This window comes from Falco rusticolus, chromosome 4 (assembly GCF_015220075.1).
Source record: "Falco rusticolus isolate bFalRus1 chromosome 4, bFalRus1.pri, whole genome shotgun sequence".
NCBI classification, from domain to species: Eukaryota; Metazoa; Chordata; class Aves; order Falconiformes; family Falconidae; genus Falco; species Falco rusticolus.
The window spans coordinates 76,530,352-76,548,123 of NC_051190.1; the positions used below are offsets into that span (position 1 = coordinate 76,530,352).

General features: G+C 40.5%; 1 protein-coding gene across 1 annotated transcript in view; it reads right to left on the reverse strand.

Moving 5' to 3' along the window:
* The window catches only part of CALCR (calcitonin receptor), a 77,150-nt gene that overhangs the window by 37,617 nt on the left and 21,761 nt on the right, over positions 1 to 17,772 (reverse strand). The window contains exons 5-6 of the mRNA XM_037382458.1: positions 13,904 to 13,995; positions 7,391 to 7,517 (exon numbers count right to left, since the gene is read on the reverse strand). Coding sequence (XP_037238355.1) covers positions 7,391 to 7,517; positions 13,904 to 13,995 — 219 coding nt within the window. The remainder of the gene's footprint in view (positions 1 to 7,390; positions 7,518 to 13,903; positions 13,996 to 17,772) is intronic.

A 17,772-nucleotide genomic window follows, 5' to 3' on the forward strand; every position in this document is an offset into this window, starting at 1 on the left:
CCACAAATACTCTTCACAGAAATGTCATTTATGAATGCTGTGAATGTCCTTTACTCATTCATACTTCATATTCTGGGCATGGCACACTACATTATTACATTACAGATCACACTACAGTGAATCTGACACCACCGGGATTTCATGGTGCTTTGTTTCTCCATTACTCTGAGAGTTTTGAGAATACAAACAAGAATATAAAGACCTTGGGAAAAATGATGGGAATTACTGCTCTGTTTCATGCCATTTAGACCCTGACAGATCTGTCTTAAAATGAATGCAGGTATTAATCCAGCCTGAAAATTTGTGAGAATTCTTTGAATATGGCTGGTTCTGAATTCACAGCATTCCTTAGTCTGCATTAATGTCACTGAATCTTGTGGGCGGGGGAAGACTTGATCTTTCCTAGCATAGATGAAGAGATTCTGATTTACATCTGAATTACTGCAGTGTTATACCAGTGCAACCCAGTGATTTCAGGGAGAGTAAAACTGGTGCATCAGAGTCCTGGCACTACCCACTGCCCACCTGGCACTACTACTACTGCTGGCAGAACCTTCACTTGCAAATGATACACCAGCATCATACAAACTCATCCTCCTCAAAGTGAACACATGTTCTTGAACCAGTTGCAGACATTCCCTGCCTCCAAGGAAGGTTACACTTCCCTTTGCTCACAGGCACAGGACACCGTCAGTGATCCCTCGCTGGCCGTGCCTGTGTGCCAGAGCTGGAGAGCCGGCGATCCTGTCCCTGTGCAACCTGCACAGTACTGTTCCACCTTCCTTGTCCCTGCAGCTTTGCAGGGCTGGACAGGACTCATGAGGAGTCTAGACAGCAAATGCTGTCAGGAAGCAAAGAATTATACCCTGAGAAGTGCCGTTCTGCTGATACTAGAGAAATGCAATGGCACCAGGAACAACTGTCCTCTCCACGTATCAGTGCTGCTTTGTGGATGAGGGCATAGGCAGATAGAGCAGGAATTTCCTTCCCCGGTCACCTCCTGAGGTGACTCCCCTGTAGACACATGCTCATCAGGGACTGTGCTTGCTTGTACCTCTCAGGCTCAGCCATTGCAGCTATGAACCTCAGAAATGTGATATGATGCTTTGTAGTCCAATTCAGAAATGCTCCTTAGTTGGGACAGCTTCTTTCTAAACCCGAGCATTAGAGCCAAGCCTTCCTGTTCTCCCTCTCTTTTTATTGATTTCCCAATTACCAGCAGCATCCTTTTTTGTTTGTTTGGGTTTTTTTTTTTTTTTTGGGCGGGGGGGAGTGTTAGCGACTACACTGGTTCCTGTTTCAAAAGATAGCTTGTGACTCTTCTGTCCTGGTATAGCATCTGATATATCAGGAAAGAACTTGTGCCACTTAAACACCTACTTTTCTTCTCTGCTTTACTGATAAAAGCCAATGACAAGACAAGCAGCTGTCACAGAGGAGATGGGAGGGATGAGAGATGCGAGCTCAGCTTCATGTACCTGCTCAGGCAAGGAAAAACTTATAGGATTTGCATATATATTTGTAGTTGTCAAATTATTCTGGGGCACCTGCAAAGTCTAAAGCACAGCCTTAGTCCTCTGCTTGTAAGTGATGAATTAAAAGGTTTGGTTCACTCACCCACAACAGGCATTTTGCTCACTGCTCTACTTTGGAGCTGAACAAAAAAAATGCCACGGTTTCATCACTGAACATGGTATGGTGAGGCACAAAACTGGTGGAAAAACTTTGACTTCCATAAAGCTTAGCATTTTATTCTCTCCTGGCCAATCTTGTTGAGCCAGTTTGTCCTAGTGAAGTCAATGCACAAACATAATCTGCAAATGCACAGAACTTGCACAATTTGTAAATTCAGAAATACATACTGGGCCCAGGCTCACCAAGCCTCATTCCTACACCTGAGGCAGCAGAAGGGCAATATTTTAAACAGCCATTTAGACACTTATCAGACAAAGGGCTCCCAGGCAAGATGATACAGTTTTCACAACAAACCAACCCTCTCCTACCATACTCAAGAAGACTTAGGAGACACAACCACCAGGCATTGGCCAGTAATTCTCTGTTAGAAGTTTGATCTTTGATTACTTTTGCATCTAGATAGTATTCTAAAATAGCTTTAGGTCATCTCTTTGGGGCTAAACTGGCTGCAGAGCCCCCTATGAGTAGTCTAGTAGAAGCAGGATGGAAGAACAGATGTACTAAGATGAATGAAAGAATTTGGAGATGCTTTGAGAGTGACAGGGAAACTCTAGAAATATTTACATTAATAAAGAATCAAATCATTTAACAAGAACAGAGTCTCATGAAGCTCCACCCCAAGCATAATACATAGAACAACTCACCAGATCACAACACCCTTCTGCTCTGCAGAACTCCACCTTTGCTGCTTCTGTGGGGAGCTGCACTATGGGGACTGCTTGGACTATTAAGGCAAACACAAGTCACATGGGGCAGCAGTTTTGCAATTTAACTTCATCGGTATGAGCTATGAGCCTCTTATTTGGGAAAAATATGTTTTACAATCCCCCAGCCTCTGCTTGGCTACATCAGAAGGAACTGAAAGCAACAAGAGATGAGATGGTAACATTTATATTATATAATAAAAGTCCTAAAACTGACACTGTTTCTGAAATGCTGTGAATCTTCTTTGGTTTTCTGGCTCTTTCCCTCTCTATTCCTTTAGGAAAAGGGGAAGTCACCAGTCCCCATAAATCACAGTAGCTACCCTTTATACACTACATCTGTCTATACAGCTCAACACTTTATTTCTGCTGTTTTACTGTGATAGGGAGGAAAACCTAATACTCTTGGGTAGTCATGGCTTTCACTTGAATCTGTCAATGGTGAGATTATTTATAGTGTTCTAGTATCCATGAAGATACTAGATTTTTTTTTTAATATTACTACTGCCATGGCCTTCCTTTACAGACTATAATGCTAGTGGGCACCAGCTTTTGTGGTCTCCTCACTTTGTCTTGGTCTCACTAATAATGCTGAGTGGGAAGCAGCTTAGTGGTTTCTCCTGAAGGCTTGCTTCCTACTAGGAGATGGGGTTTGGGCAGTACAGATAAAGCAAGTGCCCTTTGTCACCCTACCTCATGACCACAGTGATAGCAACTTCAGTGAAATGCCTGGGGAGGGGAAGGGACTACGTGCTCCTTTCAGAGACAGAGTGTACATGTTGCACCATCAGCTAGAGTGGTAAACTAGCTCAGGATCTTTAAAGTGTATCTACATCTACACAAAGGGGCAAGAACAGACTTCAGCCTGTCACAACCTGTGTCCAAGGGGCGAGTGAGTTACAGACACTGCCAGCGGAAAGGACTGTGCCAGGCTCAGCCCTAGCCCATGCCCAACCTGTCCTTGCTGAGAAAATGAAATCACAGTGTTCGTAATGAAACATGGATTGCTTTGGGTTCTTCCTTACCAGCTCTGCTGCTGTACCCACGTAAGAGTGAATACAGGTTATTTATATATTGAGGCACAGATAAGCTGTGTGGCAGAGAGCTGGGACTTGACAGTGAGATTGGAGCGTGCCTGAATGGATGCTGGATCTGATACACCATGGCCAAGCATGAGACCCCACACAAACGTGGAGCACTGGCCCTTGCTATGGACTCTATAACTGCAACTGAAATGGAAACTCACATTATACAATGCCAGAAGCACGGGTGAAACTACTGCATGAAAGGTGAAGAGGCTACAGAAGAGCCTGGAGAAAGAGAACAGATATATCTACTGGGACAGGAAAGTGATAAAAATGCAGTAAGATTCCCAAAGCTTTTCTGGATGAGTTTCTAATGACTGAGGCATTACTGATCTGTGACCAGCCTTAGTCCCATCTACAAACATATTCATATTGGTGCCCATGGAGCCGATCAATTGTTCAGTTTCTCATTAGCAGAGCTATCCCTCCAGTCATTAGCTGTATCCTTCTCTACCCCATCAGTACTAAGTATTAAAATTACTGGTCTTGTGGAGATCAAAAAAAGAAAAATGCAGATCTGATGTGCAATGCAGGAGCGGGCTGGAAACTAGGACCATGCGTGGCTATCAGTTAGCTGACAATTAGTGGGGGACGGATGGCGCCAAGGAAAGGTAACACCTTGCGGTTAATTGATGGTAGTTAACCACCAATTGGGGATTGCCTAGGATGCAATGCTTAGCTTCAAGAACCAATCTGTTTAAAACGCGCAGCTTCTGAAAGTGTATATAAACTCGTGCTTCTGTACAATAAATTGACATTTGCTTGCATCAAGCTGCAAATGTCTCTTCATTCGCTGCAGTGCAAGGCTATATTAATAGATTAGGCAGCAAGAGTTTTATTTATATTTCCAGGGTTTTTAATGAAGAACATAATGTGCTGTTCACAGATCACCCTTCTTCTGTGAGTCAGTCTCATTTAAGAAGGTGATACAAGATAGCCCTTCCTATAAAATCTGTTCCAGTAATAGCATAATTAATGCAGTTGCAACTTTAGATACAACATGCAAAAAAAAATCTCACATAACATTTTTCAGTATGTGTAAATAAGTGTTCATATCTGTGACTTGTTTACTTTTGTTCAAGTGTCCCTGGACCTTTTTCATTGCTTCTTCATTTGTTGTACAGCCACCTGGGCTCACATCTTTCTCTTCCATCATTTCAAATCCAGATAAATCCAAAAGAAAGAGAGAGGAAAAAAAAAATTACATAACCAGAAAGCAGTAAAAAATGAGGTAAAAAAGCAAATTAAGATATATAAAGTAACTTGACTTACCACTTTACATGAGCAGAATCATCATCAAAGGGTTTAACTCTGTACAGCAAACTGTGAGTAAGGATGCAGTACAGCCTCTCATGTAAACGATGCTTTGGATTGTCTCACATCTTTTCTGTCTGGATCACAAGGAGAATGTGGGTGTCTTGGTGTTAGGGATGAATTTCCTCTCTTGCTTTTCCTGCCTTTTCTCGTTGTTGTTTAACAGAACATTTTTCTTTCAAAATTATATGGATTTGTTGATATCCTTATAAGACTGTAAGTATTTTCCCATGGTATTGCATATTTAAAGTCTATTATAAAACTTTAGGAAGGAAAAAAAGGTGGGAGCTATTGGGATGGAAACACATTTATTATTTTGCAGAATAAATACCAGCTTCATCTCTGTATATGGCCATCACATAAGGGCTATCTGTGACTCTTTGAAATTCTTTCTACACAACTCAGTATTTCTGTATTTATTGAAGGCAGGAGCCACATACACATGAGCCTGTCAAGCTCAGAAGATGCACAGGTGGGAAGTGGATAAATGCAGCAAACTACAAGAAGCCAGAAGTAGTTGTCTTAAAATGGACTTAATAAAACAGAGGGTGCAGTAGGGGTAGAAAAAACCAAGTTATGAAGCCTTTACTTGCTCTGTTAATAAGCATTAAAATAAAAATATTATGGGAATCTACTTGGTAGAATAAGTAAATTTTTAACACAAATCCTTTAATTCTTCATATGCTCATATGAAGACTATACGTAATGTCATCATGTGTTAAATATGTGCCCCTGGCTGTTAATTTTCTTTTCCCAAACATGTATTTACAAGTTTATTATGTTACTAAAATAACAGAATACACTTTCCAGTAATGCTGGGAGACTTTGAACATGTTAACAGGTCACATCACCTTCTTTTTTTCTGAAGGTGAAATCTAGAATGTTAGGCAAGATCAAGCGGTGAGTGTACCCTCATCCTGCACTTGACTGCAGAAAAAAAATGGGAGACCCCAAGTATTCTGGCCCCAAGTTTTTTACCTCTCCTCTAGACAGCAGTTCACTGCTGAGTCAAAGACATGCAAATTTCATTTGGAAGAAGTGCAAAACAAGGGCTTTGTTCACCAAAGCATGCGCTTAGCTAACTAGCTGCAGCCAGGTTTGCTAGCACAGCTATGTTCGGTAACATCAGAGGAAGGACAGTGCCTGGGCAATTTCCATGACTGTATTTAGCGCTAAGGGTCCTCTTCATATTCCAGCCGGAGACCTAAAAGCTGACTGCAGACAGGAACCACTGCTCTGGGGCTCCATGGCCTCCCAAGGTAGCCACTTATGTCACTTCTATACTCTCTGTTGCCATAGCAACAGAGGCTGTCATATTCACTGGGTGATGCTCAGCATGCTGGTACCTGTCCTGGGGCTACCTGGCTCTACAGAATCTTCTGTGAGCTTTGTCACTGGCCTCACTGGGGTCAAGATTTCATTCCAAATAAAGATCCAGCTCAAAGGCAGGAGATACATTTTTTTTAATGAAATCTTTGAGCGTAAGAGTCCTTGCCACAGCCTCAACTTTTAGTTTAAAGCACTTCAGATAATTTACTTCTGCTGTCAGGAAATATCATTCTTAATCCTGAGGGAATGATCTTGCTTCAATTTAGGTGCCTGATATAACCTGCCAGCTTTTTATCTTCAAATACCAAGTGCATTTTCATTGCATCTTTTGCACAGGCTACATAAGTATGATGCTATGTGGTAAGGAGAAACAAAATGTGTGATTTTTCAATTATTATTCTGCTTTTCTATTTTTTAATCCCCAGATGGTCTCTGGGACTGCTGATGTTTTCTTTAGTCTATATATTTCCTGCTTTAATCAGCTTACTTAACCAGCACACGTTTGAGACACACATGTGATCAGGTAATAATATCAGGTGCTAATGTTAATTGCTTTCACAAAATTAGAAGCAGATAAATGGTTGAACCATAATTGAACGACCTTATTAGAAGACAAGCTGATCAGTGTTGTGACATAACTTGAGAGATTCCCAAGCTTACATTAATTTCCCATCAGCTGGGGCTGCTGTAACGACAGTGAGCACAATGTGATTGCTCTGTTCGAGAGCAAGATCGGAGCTGGGTGGCTGAGATCTGCCATACATATTTATCAGCTGAGGGGCTGGCACAATTTGTAGCACTAAGAGCAGTGAAGCAAGCTATTGCTTTGATTTACTACCTCCCAAGAAAAAAAATCCAGCAAACTGATCTGAAAAAAGTTGTCTCTCTCTCAATACCTGCCCCTCCCCAGCATGTGTGCTTGTGTCAAAGGGCAGGCAGCCACCAAGGGCATCTGTCCCTTCAGGAGTTTTGTTGGGAAGTGTCAGGTAGGTAGTTCTGAGAACACCGGGGATCTGACACGTGTTTGTATGGATGGGCTGGCTGAAGCAAGTCTGAGGCTTCTCCTTCTTGTATCAGGTTCAGAGATTTTTGTTGCTTGGTGAATGATCTGAGCAAATTGAGTGAAACTCCCAGAATCTGCACTTTCCATGCACATTGTACCAGATGGCTATCATGAACTGATGAATGGGAATGTCTGGTTTTGACATGGCTGTTGTAATTTTACTTGGGTGTTAAGATGGAGAGGAGTCATGCAGTACTTACAGGATCTTTTTTTACAAGGCTCGGGTTAGGCACGACAGCAATGAGGTGGGCAATTGTAAACACGGAGTTCAGCACGTAAGAAAAAAACAAATTCTTATGCAGTGTTATCCTTTGACAGCTGAGGCTCCTGAAAAATATGTAGCACACGTTGTAAAGTAGTATTTTTCTTCTGATGTCACTTTAACAAGCTTTTTCTGGCAACAGTCTCTCAAGAATGCCTTTTGGCCAGGCGTAATCGGAAAATACATGCCTTGCATTGTGGCCATAACCTCTGACAAATTTTTGGGTTTGTTTTTACACCTGTTTAGCACCACATGCTTTTTAGGCCATGTTGTAAAGAGCCATCCATCTACATTCTCAGCCCTTGCTGCCTTTCTTCATTTCATGGTAATTGAGATAATAAGTGGTGAAGCAGAACCCTGAGAATCATTAGATGAGCATGATGCAAGTAATGAACATCAGGAATACTGCTTTATAAGTAACTGTTCCCTGGAGACTCAATTTCCCAAATACTCAGATGAAAATTATTTGCTACTTTAGGAATTAGTGGTGAGACAGGATGGGAACTTTGCACAGGAATCTCCTTAAATTACAGGGGGATTTGGGTTGGTATCCTGCATGTTTCCAACTCCAGCTGAGATCCCAGACCAGAAGAGGTTGTTTTCCTGCTCAGAAGGAGCAGTAATTTTTTCTGAATGACTGATTTTGGGGAGAGGAGGATTTCTGCTATTGTGGGTAGCAGAAGTTCACAGAATTCTTGTGAAACCCAATCGCGACTGCAGTTTCAGACCTGAACTGTCTCCCCTTCCTAACTCACGCCCAAACCCTTATGCCACCTCCTGGGCTACCCCTGAAGAAAAGAGCAATTCCCCTGCAGTGCTCCATGCCCCGAGCACAGCCCAGGACTGGCAGGAGGTGATTGCAGGAAGGTAATCATGGAGTTGTTAGATAATGCTGTGATGTCTGTATTCATTGGTCACTGAGAGCAAGCAGGCAAAACTGCCAGGTAAAAAAGAGCCAAGAAGAGCAAGTATCACTGTCTCACTGAGGTAAGCTTCCCTCTTGGCACTAGGAGTCTCTTGCAGTCTGCAACGGAGCACAGGCTGTGACTTTCTGATGCCCTGCATGTAGAGGTCAACACAAAATGCACTTTCTTTAAAAACAGAGTTCATCTAACAAAATGAACTCTTTTCTGCTTATTTTCCTTGTTTATTTATTTTCCTTTTTTAGGCTCCTGTCTTCCTCTTAGTTTTACTCCTGCATTGCTCTCTTCCTCTCCTCTCAGTATTCCTCACCTTTTTCCCTTGACTCCAGCTTTCATGTTAAAGACCTGTATGGGTCATTAAGCAAATACTTCCATACCCACAGTTTTGCCATCAAAATGGTACCAGCACCTGCCTGACTTGGTCCACACCAAGAGGAGAATATTTTGGCAAAACCAAACCCCTTGATTCATCCTCTGCTGGTTTTTACAATCATCTGTAATCTACTCCTTCTCTGACCTTTCTTAGCATTCTTCCCAGCCCTCTTCCTAACTTTTTCATCATTCCTTCGTGGTGTTTTTGAAGGCTCCTTGTTACCCCCCACCCATCTTTCTGTATGCTCCCTGCTCTGCTTCATTAAACAGTACGCAAGAAGGCCTCACAAAGCCAGTTATCCCCGTCTAAAACTTGTGAAGTTTTTTGTGTCCCTATGCCTCTATCAATTGTGTCTTAAGAGTTTCAGAGTCTCCTACGTTTCTTGTGGTTCCCCTGTGTTTCACATTTATTCTTCATCTACATTTCCTTTGACAGAGATAGGTTCTCCTATCTACTCACAGTCACTCTTACCTTTGAGTTCCTGTCTCCACTCCTTTATTGCATCTAGGATATTTTGACTTCCAAGAAGCTTTTAGCATTATTTTCTTCAGAGATCTGCACTGTGAATCTGTGATCTGTGATTTCTTCTCATTCACAAACACCAAGAATACTAATTTTCACCCCCAGCCAGTTATTTTCTATCTTTACCCACTTACTTAGTTTTAAATTATCCTCATGCTTTCTACCACGCCCTCCCTTGCCCCTGGGGAAAACTCCCTACAAACTTCCATAAATTATCCTTCTACCCATCATCCTTCTTCAACTCCCTTTAAAAGCCTTGGCAACAATTAAACTGCAGGTGCATTCACAGCACACCATCTATTATTCTGGCAAATCTAGACTTATTGTACTACCCATCTGTCTTTATACAAATGTTTTTGCTTTAATAATTCAATTGGAAATGGTTTGGAGTTGAGTCCCTTTTTTCTTTTGTGTTTTATCATATAAGATAATGGGGCTTCAGTTTGCAATTATAAAAATATTGCAATAATGTGATGAGTTATGTAACTGTGACACTCTATGAATACCCTGTCTCCTGTTATGAATTAGTATTTGCTTAGTGATGTTCATTGCTACTGATTCAGTATTCCCTTCTGAAAGTACTGCAACATCTGTGATGCCATATCATTATGAATCTTGATACTCCAAACTGAAAGGAAAATAAATCTCTGCCAGGAAAGACTTGTATGTGGAAAACAGCAACTTCTGCAAGCTGTTGCTGCCCCTACAGTCAAAGGCTATTACATAGTACTGAAAGACCTCTTGCCATCCAATTGACAGCTTGCCTTCTGTTGAAGGTCAAATAATCCATTGCTGTCATAGCCAGGTGATAGAACACAACTGAACGTAACATGAACTCTGCTCCCATACAGCTTTATTCTGACTTTCTTATGATCCTAGTTTGGTTTCTTCTTTGTCTTCCCATTTTGTAGCACTTGTTTTAATTCCTTTCTCTACTTCTGCCTGTAACCTTTGTCTCATGGATTAGTCATGGAAGGGGAAGGAGAAGTGGAGGAGGAAAGAGAGGAGGAGGTGTGTTACTGTCTGGAAGGCTGGTGCAGATGAGTGTTTCAGGGTAGCCTGGGATCGGTCAGGATTGTGTGTCGTCCATGACTCAGAGCTAAGAGTGAGTCAGCCTCATCCTGCCTCGCTCGCTGCAAGGAATCATATTCCTGGTCCATTTTGGGCAGCTAATTTAACCAGATCCTGTCTTTGCTGTCCCAAAGAACTCAGAAGCTGGGGTATAAGATTCCAAATCAGATTAAACTGTGCCCTTTCCAGTTTTCTTAAAGCATTACTGTGGCTATGGTTTGGTGCTCTTTATCTTTACTTAGACAGGGAGGAAATTTATCAGTTCATTGGGCAGAGATTCTATCTATCTCTGTATCTGATTACTGCATGTTATCACAGTCACTTATCGAATTGCCTCTCCAGAAATCAGCGGAATTCACAACCAGTACTTTGGATCCACCTATTCTGAGCCTGTAGTCTTACAGATTCTTACAGTCTATGCAAAGTCCAACCATTTCATTTTCCTATGTTTCCTAGACTCACTCTTGGTCGTGGTGATGTTGAGGGCTGCTTCTTGTACTACCCTTCCTGTCTGACAGTTGAGGCACAGACATCTCCTCGTACAGCTCTAAGGTCTGTGCTAGCTTATTCTGCCTTCTCAACTTACTAAGCATATCCTTTTCCAGCCTACATGGATACCCTCATCCATGGCGTACTTTTCCAGGGACCAGCAGCAGATGATGTAACCAGGCGGGAAGCTTTGCGTAACGTTACTAAGAAAATCACTATTAGAAGGCACACAACCTAAAGATATCCATAGATATGTAGTACATATAGATCAAAACCGGGACCAGAAATTGGCTAAGGTGCCTCATGTAAGATTCCCATTAAATAATACAGGGACTCTGAGGCTAGGACTGATGTAAGCACTGGCACAAGGTATCTGGGCTTTTGTAGAGCACCTTTAAATGCAGATTTTTAGAGCAAGGCAACCATCCCTTGTGCTCTAGAGGTGGGGGTTCCGCAAAGGGTTCTTTTTATCCCCAAATTTATACAGTTACTATGCACATGTAAGCTGGAATTTTGTTTGCTATGTGCTGATGGATTCTACAAATCTTCAAATGTGTATTTCTGGCCAAAAAAACAGATTTCAGAAACTCAGATAATTTAGTTGATGGTATCTCACAAACCAGCATGTATAGTTTGTCACATTGCATGTAAGTTTTTCACCTGTGCTGCAGAACATTACATCTATCAATTCCAAGACACTTAACAAATGCCAGTTAATTTAGACACGTAAAAACTCTGTACTAAAAGATTCATAGTAAATGTTTAAAACTAAATGATCATGATAGAAAATGCACTGGGTATATTTCATTAGGATTCCATGGCCTTACAGGTGACAAAAAGGAATAGCTGGATGTTTACAGAAATACTTCTGTTTGAGTTAAGCCTGCAAGATAAATGAATGGGAAAAATGACCAATTTTTCCCTTCTCAGACTTGGAAATCTCAGTGTGAAAAACTGCTTTGGAAAATAAAGGTTCTATGGAGAATGAATCCTGGTCTTTTTGAAAATAAGGCAGATAATACATTCGTGATTTGATATATACTTCATGAGTGGAAATGGATTAATTTAGAACCTGCTCATAATTCACAGTTACTCTTTTGGTAACTAAGATCTGAAAAAAATGCATCTGATGTATTTTTTAAATTTGAGTTGGGAGATTTGAGGGCTTATTTTTGGCTTCCATTTTTCTGGAAACATCTACCAAATAAAAACAAATGATAAATTCTGACTGTATACAAAAGTCATGCTCTTGATCTGTCTGCTGGAAAGATAATTAATCCCTAGAAGTATCCTGTGCTTCTGGATTGCAAATATGTCTTTGAGCTTCTGAAATAGACTGATGAATACGCAAAAGAATATAATGTATCTTTCTATGAGGATGATGATAAAGAAACAAAAAAGTGTATTTTGGATGCTCACCAAGGGCTCAAATCTGTTGACATTCATGTAGAAAGAAGCTTACTAATGCTCCCACACAGGCCTATTTGTGTTCTGGAATAATTTTACCTTGAAATACTTTCTTGTAAGCTAAATTACAATCTTGAAACAGTATGCTTTTACAATGACAACAGTGATGGACTTCTAATTATTACAAGTTGCCATTATTGTGCAACTGTTCTTTCTTAAACTCTGTAAAGAAGCTTGTGAAGAAAAAAAAATATTTTTGAGTCCCCTTTCCTTTGTATTCTTGATTCCTCAAATAATACTGCATTCTTTGAAGACCTGGGTCTTTTTTTCTGTATTCTCAAATAAGGTAAGGCTTTTGGCAATAAAAGTCCATCAGGTTACAACCAAGTGTGCTACTTATTCAGAAGCGGTTGTCATTGTTTCTTATACTACTCTATTTCCCAGCATGCAGTGTAGGGAATACTTGTTTGTATCCTTGGAAGTCTTTATCCACATAAAGTCAGAAAACTTTACTTGGCCTTTTAGACTACCTTGCAGTTATGTCCAGACATACTCTATTGACGGTGAGCATTTCCCTGTCTCTGTTCACGAACTGATGGTCTGGCTATCTGATTACAAGTAACGGATGCAGCCTGGCTGAAAATTAGCAAGGTACCGTCCCATTTGGGTCATTATACTGGATGTACCATTCTGTTTCATCAAAGTACCTGTGAATGTACATTACAACCCTGATTTCTGAGTGTGCTATCAGTCTGGGAAGTTTGCAGGCTATAGTAATGTTGTGAAGGTGAAATACCTTAAAAAGATTGCTTAAGAGCTAGAAGAATATAGCTTATGCAAGTCGTCATAGCTCTGGATGTACAATAGCTCAGGATCTTGTCCATTGTTTATTCTTGAGTATTTTCCCCAGTGCCTTTGATGTCTTCTAGTGCTTACCATTTTCCTGAGCTGAAAACTGAAGGCTGTTCCCAGACAGCGCTTCACTACTGATTGTAACTGAAGTTGTGACTACATGTCTGACAGCAAATCTGAGCTCCCTCTGCTCCTTCACTGCAGACAGGTTCACTAAAGGACAAGATTTAAATGCTGTAGTTAAGTTTCCATATATTAGCTGCAATGCTTTCAGTGAATATTAATTTAGCCGCCTTTAAAGTTCTGATACAGCACATCAGTGGTTTTCCTTTTATGACGACAGGCTATATGCTAATGTCAGATTCACTCAGTGCTGAGCCCTGTGAACACCTACTCAAGTCAATAGATCAGTCCTTGTGCATCAAATGGATGTATCCCTGTTCTTCAGGAGCCGGGGGCTCCAAGCCACTGCCCGGTGCAGTCACTGCATCTGCCAGGGGCTGGACATGCCCTTCAAGAAACAACAGGCAACTGGTAAATGAAGGGCCTTACGACATCCTCAGCTACACCATTTCCCTATGGGTTGCACTTTTACACCAGTCTTGACAAATATAACAGCATGATCTTGACTACACACCACTGGGAGACATCCCATGGGCATGAGGACCCTGTGCTGAGACTTTTTTACCAGAATTATAGAAAAAAAACCCTCAGAAGAGCTGCTTCTCACTGCCATGTCCCCTTCCAAGCTTTTCTTTGGTTACCACTTGAGATCCCTCAGGGAAAGAAGAGAGTGTCTGTTAGAAACACTTACTTGAAATAGAAGAAAATTGCCAAGGAAATCAACAGGGATGTTATAGACAAAGCATGGCCAACGATCGCCATATAATAAAGTATGAACGCCATCTGCAATTTAACAAAAAGAAAAGGCAGACATGAACAATTTGCAGGCACTTGGGGTTTTTTTCTCATCAAAGAAGTGTCTACAAAATCAATCTCCTATTTTGTATTTCTTTTAAAGGTTCTTTTTCAATATACTGTTAATATCAGCTCTCTATTAAATAGCATGACTCATGGTCTGAAGATAAGTGTTTCTTACAATGAGTTGATCTGTTTCTGCTGCGCTGAAGTAACTGGTGAGGTCCCAGCTCACACTATGCGTCACTAACTTTCCCAAGCTCTAGGGGAGTGCAGCAGACATAACACATTCAGATTTTCAAAAAGCCCATGACAAGTTCCCACGCAAAAAAAAAAAAAAAAAAAAAAAGGAAAATAGGTTGCCACAGGATTTGGAGAAAGCTTTTATGGTTTGAAAGCAGCTTAAACAACGGGAAGCAAAAACTTAATGGTCACTTTTGGAGATGAGTCAGTGGTTAGGTGCCCTCAGGACTGGTATCAGGGCTGTTTTTTTGCTCAATGTATTCATCAGTGACCTGACGCAGAGAAATCTCTAAGTTTCCAGGTGACACTTAGGTCTTCCAGATAATAGTGAGGGACTCCAGAAGGCTCAGATGACAGAGGGAACAAGAAGATGTCATATGAGCTTTAATACAGAAAAAAGTGGGGTGATACACCTAGGGACAAACGCCCTAAACCCTGCCTACACAATGCTTAACTCCAAACTGGAAACAAAACTCAGGAAAAAATCTTGGAGTTATCCTGGCCAGTTCTCCGAATCATTGGTTTACTGTGTAACGACAGGCAAAAAGTCAACAAAATGCTGGATATGATCAGGCAAGATACTGAGGGTAGAATAGCATTGTGCTTCTATTTAAAAATTACATTGTACATCTTAAATAGATGTTTCCACACCTTATGGACATGGCAGAGCTAGGAAAGTTGGAAAGAAGACAACTAAAATAATTGAGGTAGAGTAGCTGTGTTATGACAAGTGGGTACAAATGCTGAGATTCTCCCACCTGGAGAGAAGTCATAGGGGGCTTATGATTAAGGCCTATAGAGTCACAAAAGCAGTAATTGAGGTGAAAATTATCCTCAACTCCTACCACACTAAGCACACCCTGAGACAAATTCTGGTTCACACTGGTATGAGCCTTGCTATTGGGCAACTAGATGGTCTTACAGATAACTGGGCTTTCACTTTGACCAGTATCAGTGAAACGATAGGCTTATACTCTGAGTAGTAAATAGGCCTAATAGTTTGACCAGTATTGGTGAAAAGATAGGCCTACCCATATTTTCTATGCCAACAGTGAAACAAAATTGTAGGACAGCACCTGGGCTTCAGAACGCTGTGGCATTTAAATGTCATACTTGGTCTCAGCCAAGCTCTTAAGCATTACCCAGCTGTTAGAAGACTGCGGGAGGCTAAACGGCATGCCAGGCTTCACCATCACCTTCTTTTCTGAAAGTGCTTACATAGCACCAGCCTGTCCCCCCCCAAAAAAAAGACTAAGTAGGAGTTATTTTAATAACTATAAGAAATAATCTTAATTCCTCTGCTGGGTTTATTTTATTTTCAGCTCTACCTCACTGATTTTTCTTTTGTTATGCAATTTTCCTTTTTTTCAATTATTAGATGAATTGCTTTCTGTAGCCCTAAGTTTTGCAGCTCATGTATTTTTTTTTTTGTGTGTGTGTGTGCTTCCAAGTAATTTTAAACATTCATTTGGAAATAAATAAGAATAAAATTCAGAAAACAAAGCCATTTCTCTTAGGAAATGTGTACCTCTTCTTATCTAGTTTGTTCTTCAGTCATTTTACAACTTTGGAATCAGTTCCTGCTTTCATTAGCCTAGGTGGCAGTGGCCTGATTCAGATTTAAACCAAAGCCACATTTACACTGTCCTGACCATGTAGAACCGCCATGATCTGAGTGTAAATATCATTCACCAGGTTACGGAAATCTATGCGTATTAACTGCAAATACCCTAGGTCTCCTAGTTTTCCTTTGCAAATGCTAACCACTACATCGCTAGTGAGCGCAAATGCTTAACAACTTGTTCTGAGAGCACCAGCAACCCCAGAGAGGGCAGAGATGAGACAACTTTCTGAAACAGAGGAGTGAGAGAGGTTTATACCTATGTGCATATGACATTTCGTCTACTCTATACTAAGGGGTGGCTATGCTTTTAAATTATATTAGATCGATATAATTTTTAAGCCTGAATTTAATTTACAGATGAAGTGTTCAAAACTATGTTGTTTTGCTGCCTGTCGTTATAGAACCCTTAGCCTGAAACAGCTGGAAGCAGGAAAGGCTTCCAGACGGCTACACGCAAGTCTACGTGCACCCCGAGGACTCTTGGTTATTCAAACTATCCAACTTTCAGCACACAACTCTTAAATCAGTTTAACTGTATATCTGGGACTGGGCAAAAGCATTTTTGATTACTCCATGTAAACTTTACTATGGTAACTCCTGAAAAAAAGCTTTCCAAATATAACAGTGAAGATAGTTCAGAATGGACCGACCTGTCAGCTAACAAAGCATATGGTCCATCACCACCTTTTCAAGAAGCGGCTGCAATATTATTTTTCTTTGAGTGATCTGTCTCAAAAGTATAGCATGTTGGTATTTTCAGTTAACTTCAAACAAATAATGAATTATTTTGTTAATTACTGCACTCCTTGAACTGGCCACCTATCATGCTCCTTCTGGTGTACAGGTTTTGCAACATGCTGACCAAATTTACAGTTTATGCAGATTTTGTCATCCTGGGCTTACAAAACTTCTAAAAGAAACACTTAACTGTTCTTATTTGTTCTCCTAGAATTCTTCATTTGAGGAAAGAGAATTCTCTAATAGGAATACATCCTACTCAGTTAATTATATTAGCCATAGGTACATGGAAATAGTCTGCAAATGAAGAATACTCCTGTTTTTGAAGACTTGGATTAATGGTCATAAACTAACTTGGCATTTCTGTAAAGGCAGATTCTTTCTGCGTTTCCCATCTTTCTTCCCCCCCCCCCCGAAGAATCTCAATGTACGCATACTTTTCCTTTGTGTTCTATCTACACTTTGCTTGAATTATGTTCAAAATCATTATTCTGGAAGGCACAGATAATAGGTAATAGAACTATATTTTTTGCCTCCCTACATGCGCCAACATCTGGAAAATTGTATTTTTATGGTGCTTCTATTTAATGCCTCTGTGAGCTCAGATTGTTACTATTATTCTCTCTTTGTCACATAGGTGAGTCTCGTTTTACCATGATGGCTCCTCATGCTGCAAAAACTTTTAGAATTTACCTCCTGCCAGTGCAGCAGACTTTTCCAAGGCCCTTTGGGCTGGATCATTACTAAATATAATCATATACTGCTTTTTGGCTGCATTAAAAATGATCCTCCAACACAAACGTAAAATCAAATCACTTTTTGACTCTTTTCCTTCCACAATTCTGAATAGCCACAAATTATTCTGTCACAAATCTGTACTCAGATTTTCCTGGAGCTCCACTCACATTTGAGAAATATATTTATTTTCATGAGCTTCCCTAACAATTTTTTTAAGCTTTTCTCAGATTTCTCTCTCCTTGTTTCTTTTGGTGCTCTTATATTTAGATCTCCTCTTCCAGCTTAGCAATTTGATTTTGGAAATACTGAGACAAATACTTAATTTGTTACCGTAAATAGTCTCAATGACTTCAGTCAAACTGTTAAATGCGTTCAGGCTTGTTGGATTTTCTGGATTAATAGCACCTTCATAAATATTACTT